The sequence below is a fragment of the Halichoerus grypus genome, chromosome 4, assembly GCF_964656455.1.
Source record: "Halichoerus grypus chromosome 4, mHalGry1.hap1.1, whole genome shotgun sequence".
Classification (NCBI taxonomy): Eukaryota; Metazoa; Chordata; class Mammalia; order Carnivora; family Phocidae; genus Halichoerus; species Halichoerus grypus.
Genome location: NC_135715.1, coordinates 106442300 through 106462938, shown reverse-complemented (window position 1 = coordinate 106462938; position 20639 = coordinate 106442300). Strand labels below are relative to the sequence as shown.

The 20639-nt window shown below is 35.7% G+C and overlaps 1 protein-coding gene across 1 annotated transcript in view; it reads left to right on the top strand.

The window, feature by feature from the left end:
• Positions 1–20639, top strand: part of LRP1B (LDL receptor related protein 1B) — a 1832840-nt gene that overhangs the window by 1768202 nt on the left and 43999 nt on the right. The window contains exon 84 of the mRNA XM_078070743.1: positions 1638–1799. Within this exon, the coding sequence (XP_077926869.1) occupies positions 1638–1799 (162 nt within the window). The remainder of the gene's footprint in view (positions 1–1637; positions 1800–20639) is intronic.

Below are 20639 nucleotides of genomic sequence, written 5' to 3'. Positions count from 1 at the left end.
AGGCACTTTATTCACTTATGAGTGCTTTTCAAAAAAATATAGAATGTAGAATCTATGGCAATAGAGAAAACATATCATTTTCACACTTCAAATCTAAGCCTTATACTCATACATTTCTATGACCATTCTAATTATGCTTCATGTCTACAAAGGTGAGAGAGGAGATGGTTGGATATTCTCTGATGCTTTCACCTGAGTGACATTTCCAAGTCCTAGTTAATTCAGATCTATAACTAAATTTCTTCTTTATTCTCTTTCATGTTATTTCTTTACATTTGCACAACCTCTAAGCTTCACTTTTCCCCATTACAAATGATGGTCATTATTTCATTTTGTTTTCCTTAATCTCTGTTACAGAGCTAGTTCTGTACTCCATTTTCCACCCAGCCCTTGACATTCCAGGCAGTTAGAGAGACTCATTCCTGATATAACAGTTAACTGTGTTGTGTTCCAAACACCTTAAAGGATTGTTCACCTTTACTTGTGATGTTAGTTTCCACAGAGCAAATAAAGAAAAATATCCACAAATGATCCATTAGATTTGCTCTTGTGTGCTGTTAACATTAGACTTTAAATCATCTTACTAGTCTACAAGCGACAGTCCTTTCCCATGAATAAAAAATCTCAAAATGAAATAAAATAGGACTTACTAAGTGCTTATTTACTAAATGGAGTATGTATATTTACATCAACTAAAATAAATAATTGCATAAGTATTATAGATGCCATACCCACTTTAAACATATTAAAATATTTATAAGTCTAAACTCATGCTTTTGCAGTGGTGGTACATGATGATTCAACACAGAAATATGATTGTCTGAGGGGATTATACTAAGTGAAATAAGTCAAGCAGAGAGAGGCAATTATCATATGGTATGTGGAACATAAGGAATAGCACGGAGGACCATAGGGGAAGGGAGGGAAAACTGAAGGGGAAGAAATCAGTGAGGGAGACAAACCATGAGAGACTCTGGGCTCTGCAAAACAAACTGAGGGTTTCAGAGGAGAGGGGGTTGGGGGGGATGGGGAAACCAGGTGATGGGTATCAAGGAGGGCAAGTGGGTGTTATACGCAACTAATGAATCGTTGAACACTAAAAAAGAAAGAAAGAAAAGAAAGAAAGAAAGAAAGAGAAAGAAAGAAAGAAAGAAAGAAAGAAAGAAAGAAAGAAAGAAAGAAAGAAAGAAAAAAAAGAAAGAAAGAAAGAGAAAAAAGAATAAAAAAGCAATATGATTGTCTCTATTTTATATTCTAATGGCTAATACAATCTGCATTACTATATGAATAGAATAAAAATAATTGAAAAAGCAAAATGGACATGAACAGAGAAGTACAAAGAATAAAACAAGCATTTCAGAGCATAACACACCTGCATAAATACGTAATTGTTCATAAAATGAGCTCCGGTTATTTTACCTGATGTGAATCTGAGTTATCTTCTAATCCAGGCTTCACTGGAACATGGGAAAACTAAGACCCACAGAGGTCAAGTTACTGCCTAAAATCACAGATTAAGTAGTGCACAAACCTTGACCAGAATCTTGGCTTCCTGTTTCTTATCCAGTGAGGATGCCATGAAAATAAACAATTCTAGTCAAATAATTTCTTTTCTGTTCCTTTTTCTTTTCCAATAGGGAGACCCACCTGCAGCTGTGCCCTGGGGTTCACTGGACCAAACTGTGGTAAGACGGTCTGTGAGGACTTTTGTCAAAATGGAGGGACCTGCAGTGTGACTGCTGGGAACCAACCTTACTGCCACTGCCAGCCTGAACACACTGGGGACAGATGTCAGTACTGTAAGTGAAAGCAAGTCCCACGAGATGATCTCACAGCAGACTTTGATGTTTACCATAAGTAATTCTCTTATCTCGATGTTCCCTCCATTACCTCAATTTCAGCAACCCCTTATTTTTCAGCCTCACTCCCTCCATCACCCCAACTCCAACTAGTTTTTACATTTGTCCTCATCCTTCTCGTTTTAAAGATTCGATGTTTTTTCCTTCCCCAGCTTAGATTCTCGAATCCATCGTTGTAATCATGTCCTCGTATATACCCTCAGTTCCCATGCTCTTTCTTCCCTTCTGTTGCACTTTCCTAGAAAACTGTAACCATGGTTAAATCCAGTTCTCCATCTGCTCTGAACTGGTGCCCCACTGCTGGATGCCACTGAAGAAGAGCACATAATCGTACAGACAGGTCTCTCTTGAGTTTTTATCACCAATGTCAAATGGGCACTTACTATGGCTTCTACTGTGTTTTGCTAATCTATTGACTCTCCTAGATGTCTATGTCAGATCTTCTCTTTTCTCCTCAAACCTCCGATCCTTGCTCCCCAAATTCATCCTGAGCTCAAGAACTTGCTTTCTATTTCATTGATCAAAATAGAAGCTATCTAAAGAGAACTGCCACGAGCTCCCACTCCCACTATCACATCTCTCAAACTACTTTATCTTATATCCATAGACTCTGTCTTTGTAGGAGTAGGAACCTTGTGTGCTATACTCTCCACTCATACATTCCATCCCTCTTAGCTACTCGTGGACACATCTCTTACAACTGTCCCCATCTTTCTCCTTTATCAATATTTTCCTCTCTCCCCAGTTCTTTCTTGAACAGCCTTGCCTTGTGCCCATATCTCTTTCTACCCACAACTTTATTTCCCTGCTTATTTTTTTTACTTGTAACATTATTCTAAAGAGTTGTTATATGCTACAGTTCCTCTCATTTTTCTTTTGACCTCACCTCTGGCAGATTTTTATCTTCACTATTTTGCTGAGATAGCTTTCATCAAAGTCGAGTGAATTTATTTTATTGTCATCCATGTTCTCATATTCAATGGCCAATTATCAATTCTTATTCTATCCCACCGTCCGAAGTTAATCACTCCCCCCTTAAAACACCTTCATTCGTCTTTACCACTCTCGTGTTTTCATTCCAAGTTTACTGGCTGTTTCTTTTCACCATCTTTTGCTGGTTCCTCCTCATCTCCCTGACCTCTAAACATTGGAGTGGCTCATGACTGTACTCATATCTCTTTTTTCTCAAAAACACTCACTCTTCGAGCCTGTGATTTCCGTACAAATCGGAACATTAGAATAAACAGTTTTATAAACAGTTTTGTGAGATACAGTTTCCCAAACATCACCTTCAAAGATTCTGATTCTGTTAGGCTGCAATAGTATTTAAGGTTTCCCACGTGTTTCACATATGTGACTGAGATTGAGACCTGCTGCCTAGATGATTTCAACTAATCACATGACCTTCAATACTATGCAAATAGAAATGATTCCGAATGTTTATCTCTAGCTGAAACTCCCACCTGAATTCCAGATTTTTATACCTAATTGTCTATTTGACAGTTTGAGTTGGCTCTAAATTAACCTGATTTTCTCACCCAAAATCGCTTCTACCACTGTTTACCCTGTATCTATAAAAAGAAACACTCATCTCTCAGGTCCAAGTATCTTGGATTCATCCTTTTTTTTTTTTTTTTTTTAAATCTAACCCACTTCATTATTTTTTAAAAGATTTCTCATATCCATTTTTTGTTTTAATTCCACTATAGTTACAAACAGTGTTATATTAGTTTCGGGTGTATAATCCAGCGATTCAACAATCCCATACCTCACCCCGTGCTCATCACCACAAGTGTAGTCCTTAATCCCCATTCACCTATTTTGGATTCATCCTTGACTCTTCTCTTTCTTTTACACCCCAACTTCTTTCTCACTTTTTCCTTTAAAACATACCCAGAATCTGAACACTTCTCACCAGCTCCATCCCCACTATCTTCATTGAAGTTTCCAGTATTTCTTACCTGCATAATTACTAAGTGATCTTCATGTTTTCTCTCAGCCCCCTCTGTACCGATTCTCAAAAGAGTAGCCACAGCTGCATGTTGTATTCATAATAAGAAGAATGGTTTTCTGTCTCAATCATATTTACTGAGATCTTTCTATATCCGGGCATTCTTGTCTTTACTTCTTTTTTTGCATTAATTCTATTAATCCATTTAATCCCACTAATGAGCTAGGTGTTGCTTTTATTCTCATTTTGCAGAGGATGCTACTGAGGAGACACAAAGAGCCTCCTGAAGATCACACAGTTAGTAAAGGGGAGAGTCAGGACTCTGCCTGGGTAATCCAACTCCAGATCCCATACCCTTAAAAGTTACTCAACATTCTGGCCCCCAGATGGTTTGATGTCATTGAGGTCCTCACAGAGAGTAGCCTCGCTCTCTGTTCACTGCAGGAAGTACGTGGAACAGCATCGAATCAAGCAATATGCACTGACTTAATTTGAGAGTCAAGAGCAATATTAAATACTTCCCTTCTGATGTTACAGCAGGGGGCCACTTCTGCTGTAGCAGAGACAAATTTGGTTACAAATTGGTGTTTCCTTTTCTAAGTGTATATTCTGCTCATGTAGGCCAGCCTCTTGACATATATAAATGCCACTACCCTCAGCCAGTGCTCTTTTCACATTGCTTTCCTAAGTTATCTCTTAAATATGTGTCATAAGCCCGCAGAGTTTATCTAGCAAAAACAATCCAGTCATGTGCAGGTGTCACACCTTGTTTACACACCTTGCTTACGTCCTCATGGCTCTCCCCTCCTCCTCCTTCCTCTCAACACAGCAGAATATTCCAGAACAACTTCCACCTACTAACTCATGGGCTTTTTCTTTTTGGCTCCAATATTCTCACAACCCTGAACGATTTCCAAGCAAATCAGGGACAACACCAACTCTTCCCCTGTGTAATGCAGACCCTCATTACTATCCAGACTACTTTCTCTCTTATTCTAGTAAAACCACACTTACCCTGCTTCTCCACATGTCAATTTCCCTAGCATTGCGACTTTCTCCTATTATTCTCTTCCTCTGGAATGCACTTTCTTTGGATTCTTCCTCACCTTCGTCTCTCCATGCCAAATCCTATCTGTCCCTGTCCAGTTTAAAGGCCGTTCCCTTTGTGAAGTTCTTCACATCTGCCCAAGAGAATGAATCTCTTTCTCTTTTGAATTTTCTAGTCACTGCTTCTTTACCTCTGTTTCTATTCACTTTAATCTGGTATTATTGTTAATTGTGTGCTTTCCTCCTATTTGTCTGGGATGACCTCTTTGACATTACACCCAACAATGGCATTTGTCAAATAAATAAATAATCATAGATAAATAAAGGAAAGCAGTTTGGAGACAAGTTAATAAAGAACAATCAACTTAATGTACAAGAGCTACATTTAATCGGGTACAACCATCTGGTATTTTTCTGTGCAGCTTTTCTCTGTTCCCAATTGGTCCATCATCATAGAACGTTGATCTTTTTTTCTTTAACTTTAAAAAAAATTTTTTTAAGTTGAAGCATTGCCATTTTTTATTCTTTTTGATCTAAGTTAAAAAAATACTATGTGGCCATCATTATAGCGATTTGGTTTCTTAAAAAGAATAAATTCAGTTAACATATATTTTAATTGGCAACTTAATAGAATCACAGTCTGAGGTAGCCTGATGCATTATAAAAGGCTGCATTATCATTTTATTATCACTATTAGCAGTCATAGCACTTCCCACGTTTTACTGCAAAGCACTTATTAAAATTAACCAATTAATCCTTAGACAGAGGTTAAATAACTTGCTCAAGGTCCTGAAGTAGTAATACTACAGTCAGAACTAGACCCCAGGAATTGTTGATCAAGATGTCAACAAACATGGTGATGCTATTCTTTGGCAGCAAAATAAGTCTGTGGACAGTGTCATTAAAATGATAAATCCAACAGCTGACAAAAAAGCATAATAAATTTAGGATCTATTATATGTGAGTCGGCAAGGTTCAGTGGACCTGGTGTTCTGTCAAAATTGTATCTTGCATATACAAAATCTTCTCTCCATAAATGAAGGAATGGCAGAATGGTTCATTACAGTGCCTAATTAAAGGTCCATTAGTGGGAGGTAAAACATCAGTTCTTAGTTGTGCTGAGTAAAAACATTTCACGATTCTAATGGCAATTTAAAATCCTGAGGTCTAAATGCAAATTAATTTTAACAGAAGCACCCAGGGAGGAGAGACAGAGATAAATAATAGCAAAGTAAAATTGAGTATTCTTTAAGTAAGTTGTTTAAGAACAAATATAGCTCCATTTTGTGCAGATCTGGAGCAAGGATTTCTAGTAGAAATAAAAAATAATAGTAAGCATGGCATTTCACATTTAAATCTGGATGTTAAATATGAGGTCAATAATATCTGAGGGGGGCGCCTGGGTGATTCAGTCGGTTAAGCTTCTGCCTTTGGCTCAGGTCATGATCCTGGAGTCCGGGGGTGGAGCGCCGCATCGGGCTTCCTGCTCAGTGGGGAGTCCGCTTCTCCCTCTGACCCTTCCCCCTCTCGTGCTTTCTCTCTCTTTCACTCTCTCTCTCAAATAAATAAATAAAATCTTTAAAAAATAGTAATAATATCTGTGGTTATTAGTAGTTAGTAACATTAGGGCAAAAGGGCCAATGAGGACCAACTCAGTCTGTGTCTAAGAGCCCGGTGTTAAAATCAAATGGCAATCTGTTTGTCTTCTCATTGATATTTTTAAAGTTCTTTAGTAATCTGCTTGGGAAGCCATTATAATTTAAATTAGAACTTAGTTTATTAGAAATACACCGGTATGATTTAGTCCCATTGGTTGCAATAAGTGCCAACATGAAGTAATATTTCAAGTTTATAAAATTAGGAGTACTTGACAGTAATCCAAACATTTCATCTATTGTAACTGGTATTAGAACCATTGTCTATCAAGTAATTATAAAAGTTATGAAGCATAGATGTGTGTCTACCATATGTGATGACATGATGGGATTATTTTTACTTTGCAGAGCAATTTTGTTTCATTAGTCAATTGGTCAGTAAACAAATTTGGTATTTACAATGGACCTGTCACTATTAGGCATTGAGAAAACAGCGATGTCAGAGATATTTCTTGCCCTCAATGCGTTTGCAATCTAATGTGTGATTCTGAAAAAGATACAAGTTACATTAAAGGCAGTCTAATGAAATACAGTGGTTAGCACAGAAAGATAATTCAGCCTATAGGAAAGATTTCTTGAAGGAAGTGACATGAAAACTGAGTCCAGAAGGAAGAAGCAGCTAACTAGATGAAGAGAAGCAGTGAGTGGAACAGAATTTGCAAAAGCCCAGAAGGGAAAGGCTGTTGAAGTTTACCTTTTCTGTTTCTATTTGATTTTCCTACGGGAAAGTTGGCGAGAGAAATAACAAATCACTAAAAGTGTATAATGTCTTGGTCACAGAGAAATATGCTGTTAAACATTATTTTCTCTGAACATATATTCTCACACAACCCTGTGAAGTATTATTAATCCAATTTTACAATTGCCAAAAATGAGATTAAGACATTCTCCTTAATCTGTTCCATTAGTGAACATAGGAGCCACAATTTATAGCCTTGTGGGTCTGACTCCAAAAGTAGCTTCTCCTGGTGTATTTTCCTGTCATTTGATATCCTGCCCATTCTGCTGCATCTTTTTAGGCTCCCTATGGGAACACTCAAAGCTCAGGTCATGCACTGGTTCAACCTGATGGTTGCCAGTTTCTACTCCATTGAATAGAGGTATTAATAAGAATTTTAATCTTGATGAAGCCAATGACAGGCCCACGCAGAAGAGACCAAAGGATTTTAATAATGACCAAGAAAATAGAATAAAATGTTTTCAATTGTCACTGTTAGTATGAAGGCCAATTAGAACTGAACCTAGAACCTCAAGAAAGGATCATGAGTTAAAAAGTGAAATTATCAGAACTAGCTATTTCCTAAGTATGCAAATATTCAAGATTCTTAGAGCATTCACATCTAGAGTGACAGTCATTTGGAGCCCTGGCTACTGAGGGTCCTCCATTTCTTTTTCTCTTGGTGAGAAGACAAGCACTGCTTTTATTCAGGCTTCTTGCCTGCATCACTACAACACATTCACTGTGTATCTTTTTTTTCCAGCCGTGGAAACCTCTTCATGGTCTTTCATGGTCTCTAAAATGTGTCCCTTTAAATTGTTCATACGTCTCTGTCTTTACATGTGGGCTCCTCGATGTCTGCTAACCCTCTCTAATCCTCCCACTTTGTCTTCTGAAGCTGCCTTTGCCGTAGGACATCCCGCACTTCTCTTTGGCATTTTCACACTGTGTTTATATCATCATACGTGTTCTTGACTTTCTACCCCCTTAGAATATGAACTAGGCCATGATGTTTTGCATACCTTAGCAATCTTGGAGGGGCTTAACTCAGTGCTTGGACTTAGGTGAAAGTATTAGGTATGTAAGTGAATGTAAACAAAGTAGAAAGGTCTTGTTTCCAACCAGCTAGGCCAATTTTTTGTCTGTGCTCTGACAGGATACCACTTAAAACAGTTCTGGGCCACCTTTACTCAGCAGCTCATGAAGACCTACATTCCCTGAGAAACTCTGTGCTTGTATTTTCAGTTTGGAGAAAAAAATGATGTAAAAATAGAATTAGGTTTGAATTAATGTGTGTAAAGAAAAATAAATACATTTCTTTTCTCATGTGACTATGATGGAGAATGGTAGGCTAACGATAAGGTAATATATTATTTTTATTTATCTTACTCTGGGTAGTTTTGAGGAAATTGTCAGAATTATAGAAATATTATTGAAGGCAATTTTGATCTAGTATAAATCTGGAATTATTATGCTGTCATTTGGAAATGTAAAAATAGTAAGAGGGAAAAGATTTAGGGGAAATGTGTTCATATAACAAGAATTTATTGGAGGGGCACCTGGGTGGCTCAGTCGGTTAAGCAGCTGCCTTCGGCTCAGGTCATGATCCCGGGGTCCTGGGATTGAGCCCTGCATCGGGCTCCCTGCTCAGCGGAGAGCCTGCTTCTCCTTCTACCTCTGTCTGCCACTCTGCCTACTTGTGCTCTCTCTCTATCTCTCTGTCAAATAAATAAATAAAATCTTAAAAAAAAAAAAAAGAATTTATTGGAAACTGAGGCATTTTTTTTCCAAGCAGAGAATATGTCATATGTGAGTCAAAGTACATATTGTGATTATTAAAATTTATTTATTCAACTGATATATATGAACACTTGTGGGGTATTATTTATTGTTCTAGGCATTGGAAATATATCAGTATAAAAGCTCTTTGAAGATACTTGTCCCCATAATTTTTGGTGAATAAAAAAACAGTGGCATATCTTTGCAGATTAAAAGCTAGACAAAGCTGCAACTTAGATTTACATTGCCAAAAAGGCTCAAAGATCAGAAATGGACTTTATTCCATACTATTTAGGAGCATTACCATTATTTTTTATGCAATTGTTTAAAATGCCAGCAATGTGTTTATAAAGTTAATTTTATAAAAGATAAACTTTTATCTCTATGTCATGTAACTTACACTTGGAATATTAGTAATTATGTTTAATAATTTCAGTAACTACTATTGGAAAAAAATCTTTAAGAATGCTTAATTACTTCTTCTGGCATCATAGCAGTAACTTTTTTCCATGCCAGGTTCATTTGATTTTGAGACAAGTCTAGTCTCACAACATTCTTGAAACAGTGCTTCATTCAGTAATCATGCCAAGTTTATATGGTTTAATCTTCTACTTTTATGCCACATTAGGGCTACCAATAAGTATTTACCCCTCTTTTTCAACTTAAGGAAGAATGAGTTTACAAAATAATATGAAAAATAATGAAAGCCTTAAAACTGCTTATTTAAAGGTTGAAAATAACTTGTCACACAAGTTATGGTTACTAACTGTCTGAAGAGGGATTTGTATTGAAATAAACTGAAGATGTCCAGTGGGAGGTCCTCGGAAGGAAGGAAGGGAGGGAGGGAGGGAGAGAGAAAGGGAAGAAGGAAGGGAGAGAGGGAGGAAGGAGAGAAGGAAGGGAGGAAGGAAAGAAGGTTAGGAGGGAGGCAGGCTTTGCATGAATAGAAACCATCCATGATTGTGATTCTGCTGTACTTGGTGTTAAGTAAACTGAATGGATTCATAAATAATTATCTGCAAATAGACTTGTGTATTTGAAAATAATATATTACACAAATCATGCACAGATAGAGATACAGATTGAACAAAAATATTTACTTGAGGCTTACCTCAAGCCAAGCAAATTGTTTCTAGTTAAATGCATCTATCTGCTAACATCACTTTTAAAACAATTAATTTAAATGTAAATTTAAGAGTAATTTTAAAATACATTCTTTATATCAGATTTGAAATGTCAACTGACATGTTTTGAGAAAAATATCATGAGTCAGGAATCTTTAAATCTTTTAAATAGAAGAAAACAAAATAAGATTCCTATCTTATAGTTAATGTGATAATCTTCATGTTTTTCATTATTAAGATTTTGTCGCTATAAACTGGTATTATTACTCTCTTTTATGCAATAGGTAGACCTCTTTTGACAGGAAATATTATGTTAGAAAAAATTGTATTCATCCTGATTATTGATAAAAATGGCAAGAGAATCAGGATGCCATCATTGGTTCTCAAGATAAAAAAAAAAAAGAAAAAAAAAAAAACCAAAATCTTAAACTCATAGCCTTTGAGTCCCCGAGTGCAAAAGGCCAACGAAAGATGGGAAGACTTATAATTTACCCTATGATTATGGAACCCATCAGATGAAGAAGAGCAGATCTTTGCTTAAATCAAAAGAATGTATTAATAATAATATTTAATTGTTCAGTTTAATTCTCATGAATGCAAAATATAATTATAAGTTTGATTTCAATAAATGAATATATTTTAAAATCCATTCTTTTCCAATAGATGAGGTTAACATTGAAAACAGCAAAAGTTAAATAGAAAGGATATAGCCAATAATTCTTCACTATATAAGTGTTTAATTATATGACAATTAACTATTAGGAGAAAAAAAAACACATTTATTGAGGGTTGCCACCAGAGAATCAGATACATCTTAAGTATAAGACATTTTGAGAAATAGAAAGTCACTTGGTTCAAATAGTACTAGAAGATGAATCCAAAGGTCAGGTATCTGCATTTGAATTTTTATATTTGCCTTACCACTTGAAGATCCATCACTAAATCCATGGTAATTATATGATTTTATTTTCAATTTGATGAAATAATTTGTACTTTATTCCTTTTGAGAAATGAGAAAATCTATATTTTAATAATGTGAGAGTAAGCTTTTCTTGAAAATCAGTTGATAAAAATTGATATAAAATAAATATAAATCAACATAGTGGCAGAAACAAACAAATTGGTTTATGACCATGTAATGAAAGATACCTTATTTAACTCCATCAATTATTGTCTGAGTCCAAGAACTCATGTCCCTTCCATGGTACCTTTCATACCACAAATAGCTAGAATAAGCTAGAATTTTTCAAATCCTGATTTCTTCTTACATTGGAAGGTAGTACGGGTTTCTAATCCTTTTAAGAATCTCTTGCCCAAACAAAACAAATAAATAAAATGTAATATAGTTTCAGTGGGTTTCTGGATCTTCACTGAACATACTCTCTAAGTTCACTCTTCTGGAATCTCTCAAGCTGGAATCCAGATGTGAGGAAGAAATACTGAGTTTTAGAGGTGATGATATGAGAAGCCCCAGTAGCCTAATGGATAAGGCATTGGCCTCCTAGAGGTGATGATATGGAATTCAAACATTTTTTTAGATCATTTAAAACTAGTAAAGTAGAAAATTGTGGACTAACAAATAGTATTCTACAACTTTGGATTTCAAATTATTTTCATCATCATAGGTGACACATGATTTGTAAAATAAATAATGATAATAGTTAAAACCTTATCTGCTTCTCAGAGTTAGAAGTTTCAGGTGAGATAATTTATAAGAAAAGTCCTCTGTAAATTTTTTAATCAAATGCTTTTTTCAAAAAATTTTCATTTTAATAGATATTTCAAGTACCTATCATTTATAATATGTAATTAAAATAAGTTATATATTTAAAGGTTATATATATTTAGGTAATATATAATTTGGATAACAAAAATAGATTTATTCCAATTTGCTCAGATAAGCAAGCCACCATATAAAAAAGATTTATTATTTTTATGGCATTTATGAATATGATCTGAGCTGCTTTTTAAAAATAATTTCTGAAATGATCCGTAAATTTAGAATGGAATTACACATTGAGTCGCATGAAAGGAAGTAGAACAAACCACTGAAGAAAATAATTTCTTGCATAGGTATACTTCTACACAGATTAGACTATGACTATAAAGTGGAAACATATTAGAAGCTGAAAAGTTTAGTCTAATTCTGTAGAATGCCCCATTTCTGAGAATTTGGCAGGTCACATCCTTCCTTCACATGGCAGTCTAGAATGTCTAGTAGTTGGTTTATTGGTGCAGCAGCTAAGTGTATGTTTAATGCAAGGACCAAATTTCCAAGGGCCTGTTTACTGGGACTTGCTGACGTCTATCTCTGCTTGCCATCTAATTCTCCTCTTTCATCTCCCACCTTCCTTTTCCCACGTGAACACACACAGACACATCCTGACAAACCTCAGTTAGTTTTAGGAGTGGTTGACTGATTCCATATTTTCATGTATTTATAACTGCCTTTGGGGTTTTAAAACTAAAATATCAGTTCTTGTTCTCTGTCTTCTGAAGTGCCCTGCTTTCCAATGGCCATTCATTAATTCAACAAAAAATAATAAAACATCTAATACATGCCAGCCACTGAAGCTTGAGATTTAGTCATGAATAAACCAAAAACTGCTTTCATGGTACACTTTAGTATTTATAAATAATACACAAACATGTTAGATGTCAGGTGGTGAGAAATGAGATGATGAAAAAAACACAGTAAATTAAGAACCTACCTACTGTCTGAATGGAGAGAAGAGTCAGTGTGTTTTGGAAAGAAAACACATTAGTTACTATATCAAAGTTTCTTGGTACAGTATCTTTTAGTACACTGTGTGCATAAAAGAGTAATGACTTTATCTCATTGCCTTAAGGATGTTTTCCAAGAACAATAATCTTTCTAAATAAAAAGGATCTTGGATTAAATTACTTTACTGACTAGTTACAGCAATTCAATGCATACTTCCAAGCATGTTAAAAGTTAAATGCTACTACTAATAAAATTAAAATGATTCTCTATCATCTTGGAATTATTATAAGTCTTAGTAAAGTGGAAAGCTGGTTATTATATATCAATAATCTGTTTAATTCCTGCATATCTGACCTAAAGGAAACTTGCACATTTGACCAGTGGAAGTCTTTTATAGCATACTATATATTACTTTTGACAGGTGACCTTTTCAAGGTGACTTTCTCAGTGTTTTAGTGAAGTCTGATTAAACAGTAATCACTTCAATATAATCCATTATTTTTCTTCTTTCTATCACACTAGTGTAGAAACCTCTATCTATCTATATATATCTATACTGATCAGTATATTGATATAGAAAGATACATATATATATTATGCATTCTGCAAAGTAACATATTAAAGGAAAACTAGAAAGGAGGTCACATTTAAGTATATCAGAAATCCTTACTTTGACATTTGTATTTGAAGTGAGTAGCTTAGAAGAAGGAAGGAAATAAGGAAGGAAGAATGAAAAGGAGAAGAAAGAGAATTATGCACAAAGGAACTACATATATTTTTCTAGGATGGCCTCATCTTCTCCCAGTATGATGATGTGGGACATTCCCTGCCCTCTAGTTAGGCTACAACATGAGGACAATAACTTTGTTAATGGTACTTCCATCGGAGAAGATCTTTTCCATGATTACCTCTTATCCAGCATTCTTCACCTCCCATCTCTCCATGAGACTCGTTCCAGTTTTCTAAAAATGAGTTATTACTTTGTGCTCTCAATTGTCTTTAAAAAAATATTTCTGGGGCGCCTGGGTGGCGCCCAGAAACCAATGACATCATTGGTTAAATATCTGCCTTCGGCTCAGGTCATGATTCCAGGGTCCTAGGATTTAGCCCCGTGTAGGGCTCCCTGCTCAGTGAGGAGCCTGCTTCTCCCTGTCCTCACCCCCACCCCCGCTCATGTTCTCTCTCGCTCTCTCTCTCTCAAATAAATAAATAAAATCTTTAAAAATAAACAAACAAATAAATAAAATACTTCCATGTTCTGATTATCTAAAATTTTTTATTGATCTTGATTTTTTTTTTCAACCTTGTTAGCCTTGAGAGTTCTATCAAAGTATGGGAATTCTGAGGACATGAGCAATATTAACCCGATATTATTAACACTGTAGATGTTGGCAAATTTTAGTAGGTTGAAATTAATTAAACCTTAATATACACTCCATGCCCTGACAGAAATTAGGGACTAAATATGGCAGATGACTTGTTTATGGTCAGAAAGGTACCACCTTGTATGAGCCCACTTCATTCTCATTGTTTTTTAAGCCATCTTCTGCTTATTCACTTATTTGGTTTTCAGTTAGCCTCATCTTATAAAACCATATTTAGCTGTCATCTGCAAGTCAGCTCACTTTCAAGTCTCAAGTGACTCTCTACCACTTTATAAATAGTTACTTGCTAAAACCTTTTATAGCTGTATTCCTTTAAAAATAGAAGAACATTCAACCCAGAAATAATTACTTGCTAAAACCTTTTATGGCTGGATTGCTTTAAAAATAGAGGAACACTCAACCCAGAACATGATTTATAAACAAAAGTTATATAGGCTTCTCTGATATTTGAAAAAATATTGCCATGATAGTTTTATGAGTTAATTTTTGATTATTACTAAAATGATTGATGCTATCATTCTAATACACATTTTGAAAGATCAATCTGTCAGAGATTTAATGCTGGTACTTTCAAAATCTCACCCCACATGTCGCATTTAAATCAACGTTTTGATAACTTGGCTTTCTAAATTTTACATTTTCCTTCTCAGAGATAGCACTATTTGCTCAGAATGGATTTCATTATTTTAAATTTTTCAGTGTTCTCTATAGAAATATTTGGGATATATTTCTATTTTTAGTAATAAATTAGAAAATGCTAATTTTCTTAGACACGCTTTCCTGATGAAAATTTATCAGCTCTAATCAGAGTTTTGCACACATTTTTTCCCCAGTGACTATTTAATTGGCATACCTGGATTCAATGTTTGCCTACTTTATTAAACTCAGCTCTGAAATTGGAAGATATATTTAGGACTATGCAATAAGTTTAATTATTAAAATATCTTGGGTTGTATAAAACATTTGAGGACTGTGAAAAAGAATAATTTTAATATTTCTTAAATCTGTTTTCCCATTTCCTTATATAAGCCTTCAAAGACAACAATCATAAAATTCTTTTTTTTTTAATTTTTTTATTGTTATGTTAATCCCCATACATTACATCATTAGTTTTAGATATAGTGTTCCATGATTCCTTGTTTGTGCATAACACCCAGTGCTCCATGCAGAACGTGCCCTCCTCAATACCCATCACCAGGCTAACCCATCCTCCCACCCCCCTCCCCTCTAGAACCCTCAGTTTGTTTTTCAGAGTCCATCGTCTCTCATGGTTCTTCTCCCCCTCCGATTTCCCCCCCTTCCTTCTTCCCCTCCTGCTACATTCTTCTTCTTCTTTTTCTCTTTCTTAACATCTATTGCATTATTTGTTTCAGAGGTACAGATCTGAGATTCAACAGTCTTGCACAATTCACAGCGCTTACCAGAACACATACCCTCCCCAGTGTCCATCACCCAGTCACCCCATCCCTCCCACCCCACCCCCCACTCCAGCAACCCTCAGTTTGTTTCCTGAGATTAAGAATTCCTCATATCAGTGAGGTCATATGATACATGTCTTTCTCTGTTTGACTTATTTCGCTCAGCATAATACCCTCCAGTTCCATCCACGTCGTTGCAAATGGCAAGATCTCATTCCTTTTGATGGCCGCATAATATTCCATTGTGTATATATACCACATCTTCTTTATCCATTCATCTGTTGATGGACATCTTGGCTCTTTCCACAGTTTGGCTATTGTGGACATTGCTGCTATAAACATCGGGGTGCACGTACCCTTTCGGGTCCCTACTTTTGTATCTTTGGGGTAAATACCCAGGAGTGCAATTGCTGGATCATATGGTAGCTCTATTTTCAACTTTTTGAGGAACCTCCATACTGTTTTCCAGAGTGGCTGCACAAGCTTGCATTCCCACCAACAGTGTAGGAGGGTTCCCCTTTCTCCGCATCCCCGCCAACATCTGTCATTTCCTGACTTGTTAATTTTAGCCATTCTGACTGGTGTGAGGTGGTATCTCATTGAGGTTTTGATTTGGATTTCCCTGATGCCGAGCGATATTGAACACTTTTTCATGTGTCTGTTGGCCGTTTGCATGTCTTCTTTAGAAAAATGTCTGTTCATGTCTTCTGCAACAATCATAAAATTCTAAACAAATTTATACAAGTTACTTTATCTCTTCTGCCTCCTAAACCATGCAAGATGAAAAACTGACTCCAGGGAAGGAAAGGCCACAATCACTCCTGTCAACGTATTTAAGAATCTTAGAGCTTTTCCAGAATCCTTCTAAATGTTTTCATCCTAAATTAGATGTCGGTAAATGATAACACTCCAGACATGCCTCACTTTGTGATTTCTTGGCTGTTGTTTTGGTTTCTTATTTGTATGGAGGGACCCAGAGTTGATCCTGCTTGATAATGAAGAGATTGGATAGTTAGCAGTTTCCTTCGAATAAGAGAATCCAGGGCTGTAAACCAATTATCTGTGGCTAGAGAGGCAAATATCCAATTTGGGTTGGGATGGGAGACTGAGAATGACATGTGAAATGTGAACGTGTGGATGAGGTGTGGGGTGTGGGAGTCCAGCTTGAGCTCCTGAGCTCTGATATTGCATATTGTGGTGGCATCAAGTAAGATCGCCTGGGCCTGCTGCTCCTGAGCTACAGGGCCCTTTAACATTCTGGCTGGTGGTATCTTCGTAGATGGGGGTGCATTCAGTTTTAGATACACTTTAAAAAAAAGAGAACACCAAAGATATTTAAAATTACTTTCTAGAGGTTTGTTTTGTTTGGCTTGGTTTGGGGTTTTTTTGAGCAAATGTATGACTTGTTAAATAAGAAAAGTAAGAGTTTATTCTCTAGAGTTAGGGTTATTTGAGTTTGAATTTCTGTTCTTCCACTTACTGCTGTGTTATCTTTGGCAAAGTGCTTAACCTCCTTGTGCCTCAGTTTACTCAGCCATAAAATGAGAATAATGCCATATAATGCATGAGACTATAACCAACAAATGAGCCCGACATGAAGAAGACAGCTAAAATCTAATATTTATCATCATCATCATCATCATCATCATTTTCATCATTTTACTTAAAACAGGCCCTAGTTGGTCTTGATGATATAAAAGGCACTGTTGAGGATAGGTGGGGGAGGAAGGCCTGGTGAGATAATCTTAGGCATGTTTAGTAATACTGCCTCTGTTCAAAGATGATCAATGGGTATATTGGATAAATTAGTCAAGTAACTCAGATAAGGTCACATTGTTAGCCAGAGTAAGAACTGAATTTAACCTCCAAATCCTTCATATTCTAGCCAATGATTTTGTTTCTTTCTTTTCCTTATTATGTCACCTTAGCATGAGTATTCATCAAAAGTTTATAAAATACCATCGTTGGCTGTCTTCCACATTTTATACCTTCATGGAAGCTGCCATAAACCTCCCTGTAGGGAGGATATTAGTAAAATTCATAGAACCTATTGCTCCTGGGACACAATTAAATATCAGTGAAGGTGGAGTATGAATTGCACTGAGAATGGAGCTGAGTTATAGAATGCCTGGGGATATGCACTGTGGATAATTCTATCTCATCTTCTTTGTGAAAGTAATACAATCCTACTTCTGGTTGGTTATTGTGGTTGTGTGTAGTTCTAAATTACCAAATGCTTACTTAAATCATGAATCTTAAAGCGAATTCACATAACTTATTTTTTTTTTTAAACCAGGTCAAAATTTAGTGAAGTAGAACAATTGGTATATATACATGTAATTGTATAATTTAGTCTCCCCTATATGACCATCTGTATTACCCATTAAAGACTCATTAAAGATTCTTACTGAATATCTTCAGCTCCTGCTTAGGTGGTATTATTTTAGTTTGGTTTTATTCTCTTTAAATAAATTTCACACTTCACTAACTATTACAATGTGAATAGCCCAGTTGCAAATATGAGTTAATAGCTAAATAGTATTGGCAATTACTTTTCAATAGAAAGAAATATTTGGGAAAGAAGTTAAATGCAGCTAGAGATTTTATAGACATCTGGCTCTCCATGAATATTCATAAACCTGTATATATACCCATACAACCCATATTTTTGTGGAGCCTATTAAAATTCTCTAAAAAAGATTAAAGGAAGAAGTATTTCCTTATATTTCTGGTTGCTTGAAAAGGAAAGATAGAGAAAGAGAGAAAGACAGAGTACAATGATGGCATCCCTTGAAAATTATTTTATTTCTGTTGCAGAAAATAGCCATTCACTTATTCTCCAGTTACTATTCACCTAATTACCATATGAATACTCTGTAATTATATATCCATCATTGTCCTTTAGATTACATGATTGTGTTTAGTGCAACTATGCAGTTCTTAGTGTAATTACTGCACAGAGGTTATAACAATTTTTATATTGTGAATATAAAGTGTTATTACATAATTTCATGGTAATCTCTAGTTTCTTAGCACAGATCAATTACATTTCATTATTGCTCCTTCTTATCGTATGTGGAACATCTCAATTGTCATGCCATTCAGGTCAATAAAATGCTTGAAACTTAGGGGATGGAATGTTTCATAAGAAGGAAGATTTTGTTGGTAGTAATATTTGTAGGCTCTTGCCACGGTGGATATTTTTCAGATCAGTTCTGGTTCTTTTTCCTTCTTGTCTTAAACTTTCAATTGGGTTGTCAGCTCTCTGAGAGCTGGTGGCCTTTCTCATATTTCTGTCCTCTTCCTACAGCTCCCAGGATATAATTAGGCAGATGCATGTTCCTCAGCAAATAATCAATTATGGATCCACCCTTCCATTTTATTGTCATGGTTAAATTACTCAAATTGTTCAAAACAGTACCAACCATATTGTTTTACCAGCTTTCCTTTCCATAAATTCAAACTGTTCTTTCTGAATGCTTACTGGTTGATCTGGCTACACTCCTTCATCTTTGACATTCAGTCCCTTCCCCATGTAATGCCCTCTAACAAAGAATGTCCTATCACTTATGTTTTCTTTTAACTTGTCTTCTTTTAGTGTACCACATTTTTTTTTTTTACTTTATTTCAATTCCAATAACTATTAAGCCAAATTTAAAATTTGGGGGAAAACAGGTAATTGGGGTGTGTGTCTGGTGTCTCTGTGTCTGTGTCTGTGTCAGAAATTAGAAGACAATCCCTTTGCTACACACTTTGGTGTTAACCAGCCACCAACATCCCTAACTCTGTTTTCTTTGGGAGGAATTATTAAGTTTTTTTTTTTCAGTAACCTGTCACTTAGTCAAAGATGAAAATGAAAAAACAAAAAGCAGAAGGCTATAAAACTTCTGCAAAGGTAAGTTCGTAGAAATAATTAAGAATCATAGTGTTACAGGAGCGATTAAAAATATTGGTATTTATGGGGTGCCTGGCTGGCTCATTTGGTAGAGCATGTGACTCTTGATTTCAGGGTTGCAAGTTTGAGTCCCATGTTGGGTACAGAGATTACCTAAAAATAGGATCTTTAAAAAATATATATATTTTACTTAAGAAAATGGATATCTATCTTACAGAAAGATTACCTTCAAAATGGTTTTAAAGCATTTTTGGTGCTTAAAGTGGTAAGCTGTATGGGGTAACTATTTTTTAGCACTCTGGAATAAGAAAATTGTTCTTTCAGTGAGTGCTAAACTTTTCTGTTTATCTCAGAGCTTATTAGGTCACGGTGGAATCCTTGGAACCAAAGTGAGCACTTACATACCAAAGGAGCCTTCTCATATACCATTCTTCTTCATTCTTTGCTAAATTTCTGCTGGATTTGGAAGTGCTAATGAAGTATTCTTTTTATTAGATAAACAGCTGAAGAGAGACTTAGAATTTAAATATGAATGTGTAGTAATTATTTGGGAGTATATAGAGAGGTAACACTGGTAAAAATATTGCACATATTTATACAAGTTTTACCTAAATGCTTATAATTCAAAGTGGATTAGAGCTGAGAAGAGAATGAGAGAAAAGTTAGGTTGCTCTCCAGTGACTTACTGCACATTGTTGTCCTGATACTGAGACAATTGCAGAGAATGTGAACTTTGGTTGAATCGTCCATTTTAGAAATAGCACCATCAGATGTACCAATTTTTTTTCATGATATGTGTCATGATTAAAATAGAAATAACAGAGAACACTTGAAGGAATTATTTTGCTTTCCAATTTACAAGTATTCAATGCTTACATGGTAGTTTATTTCTTTTAAAGATTTTATTTTTTTATTTGAGAGAGAGAGAGAGAGAGAGTACAGTCAGGGGGAGAGGCAGAGGGAGAGGAAGAAGCAGATCCCCTGCTCAGCAGGGAGCCTGATGCGGGACTCAATCTCAGGACCCTGAGATCATGACCTGAGCAGAAGGCAGACGCTTAACCAACTGAGCCACCCAGGCACCCC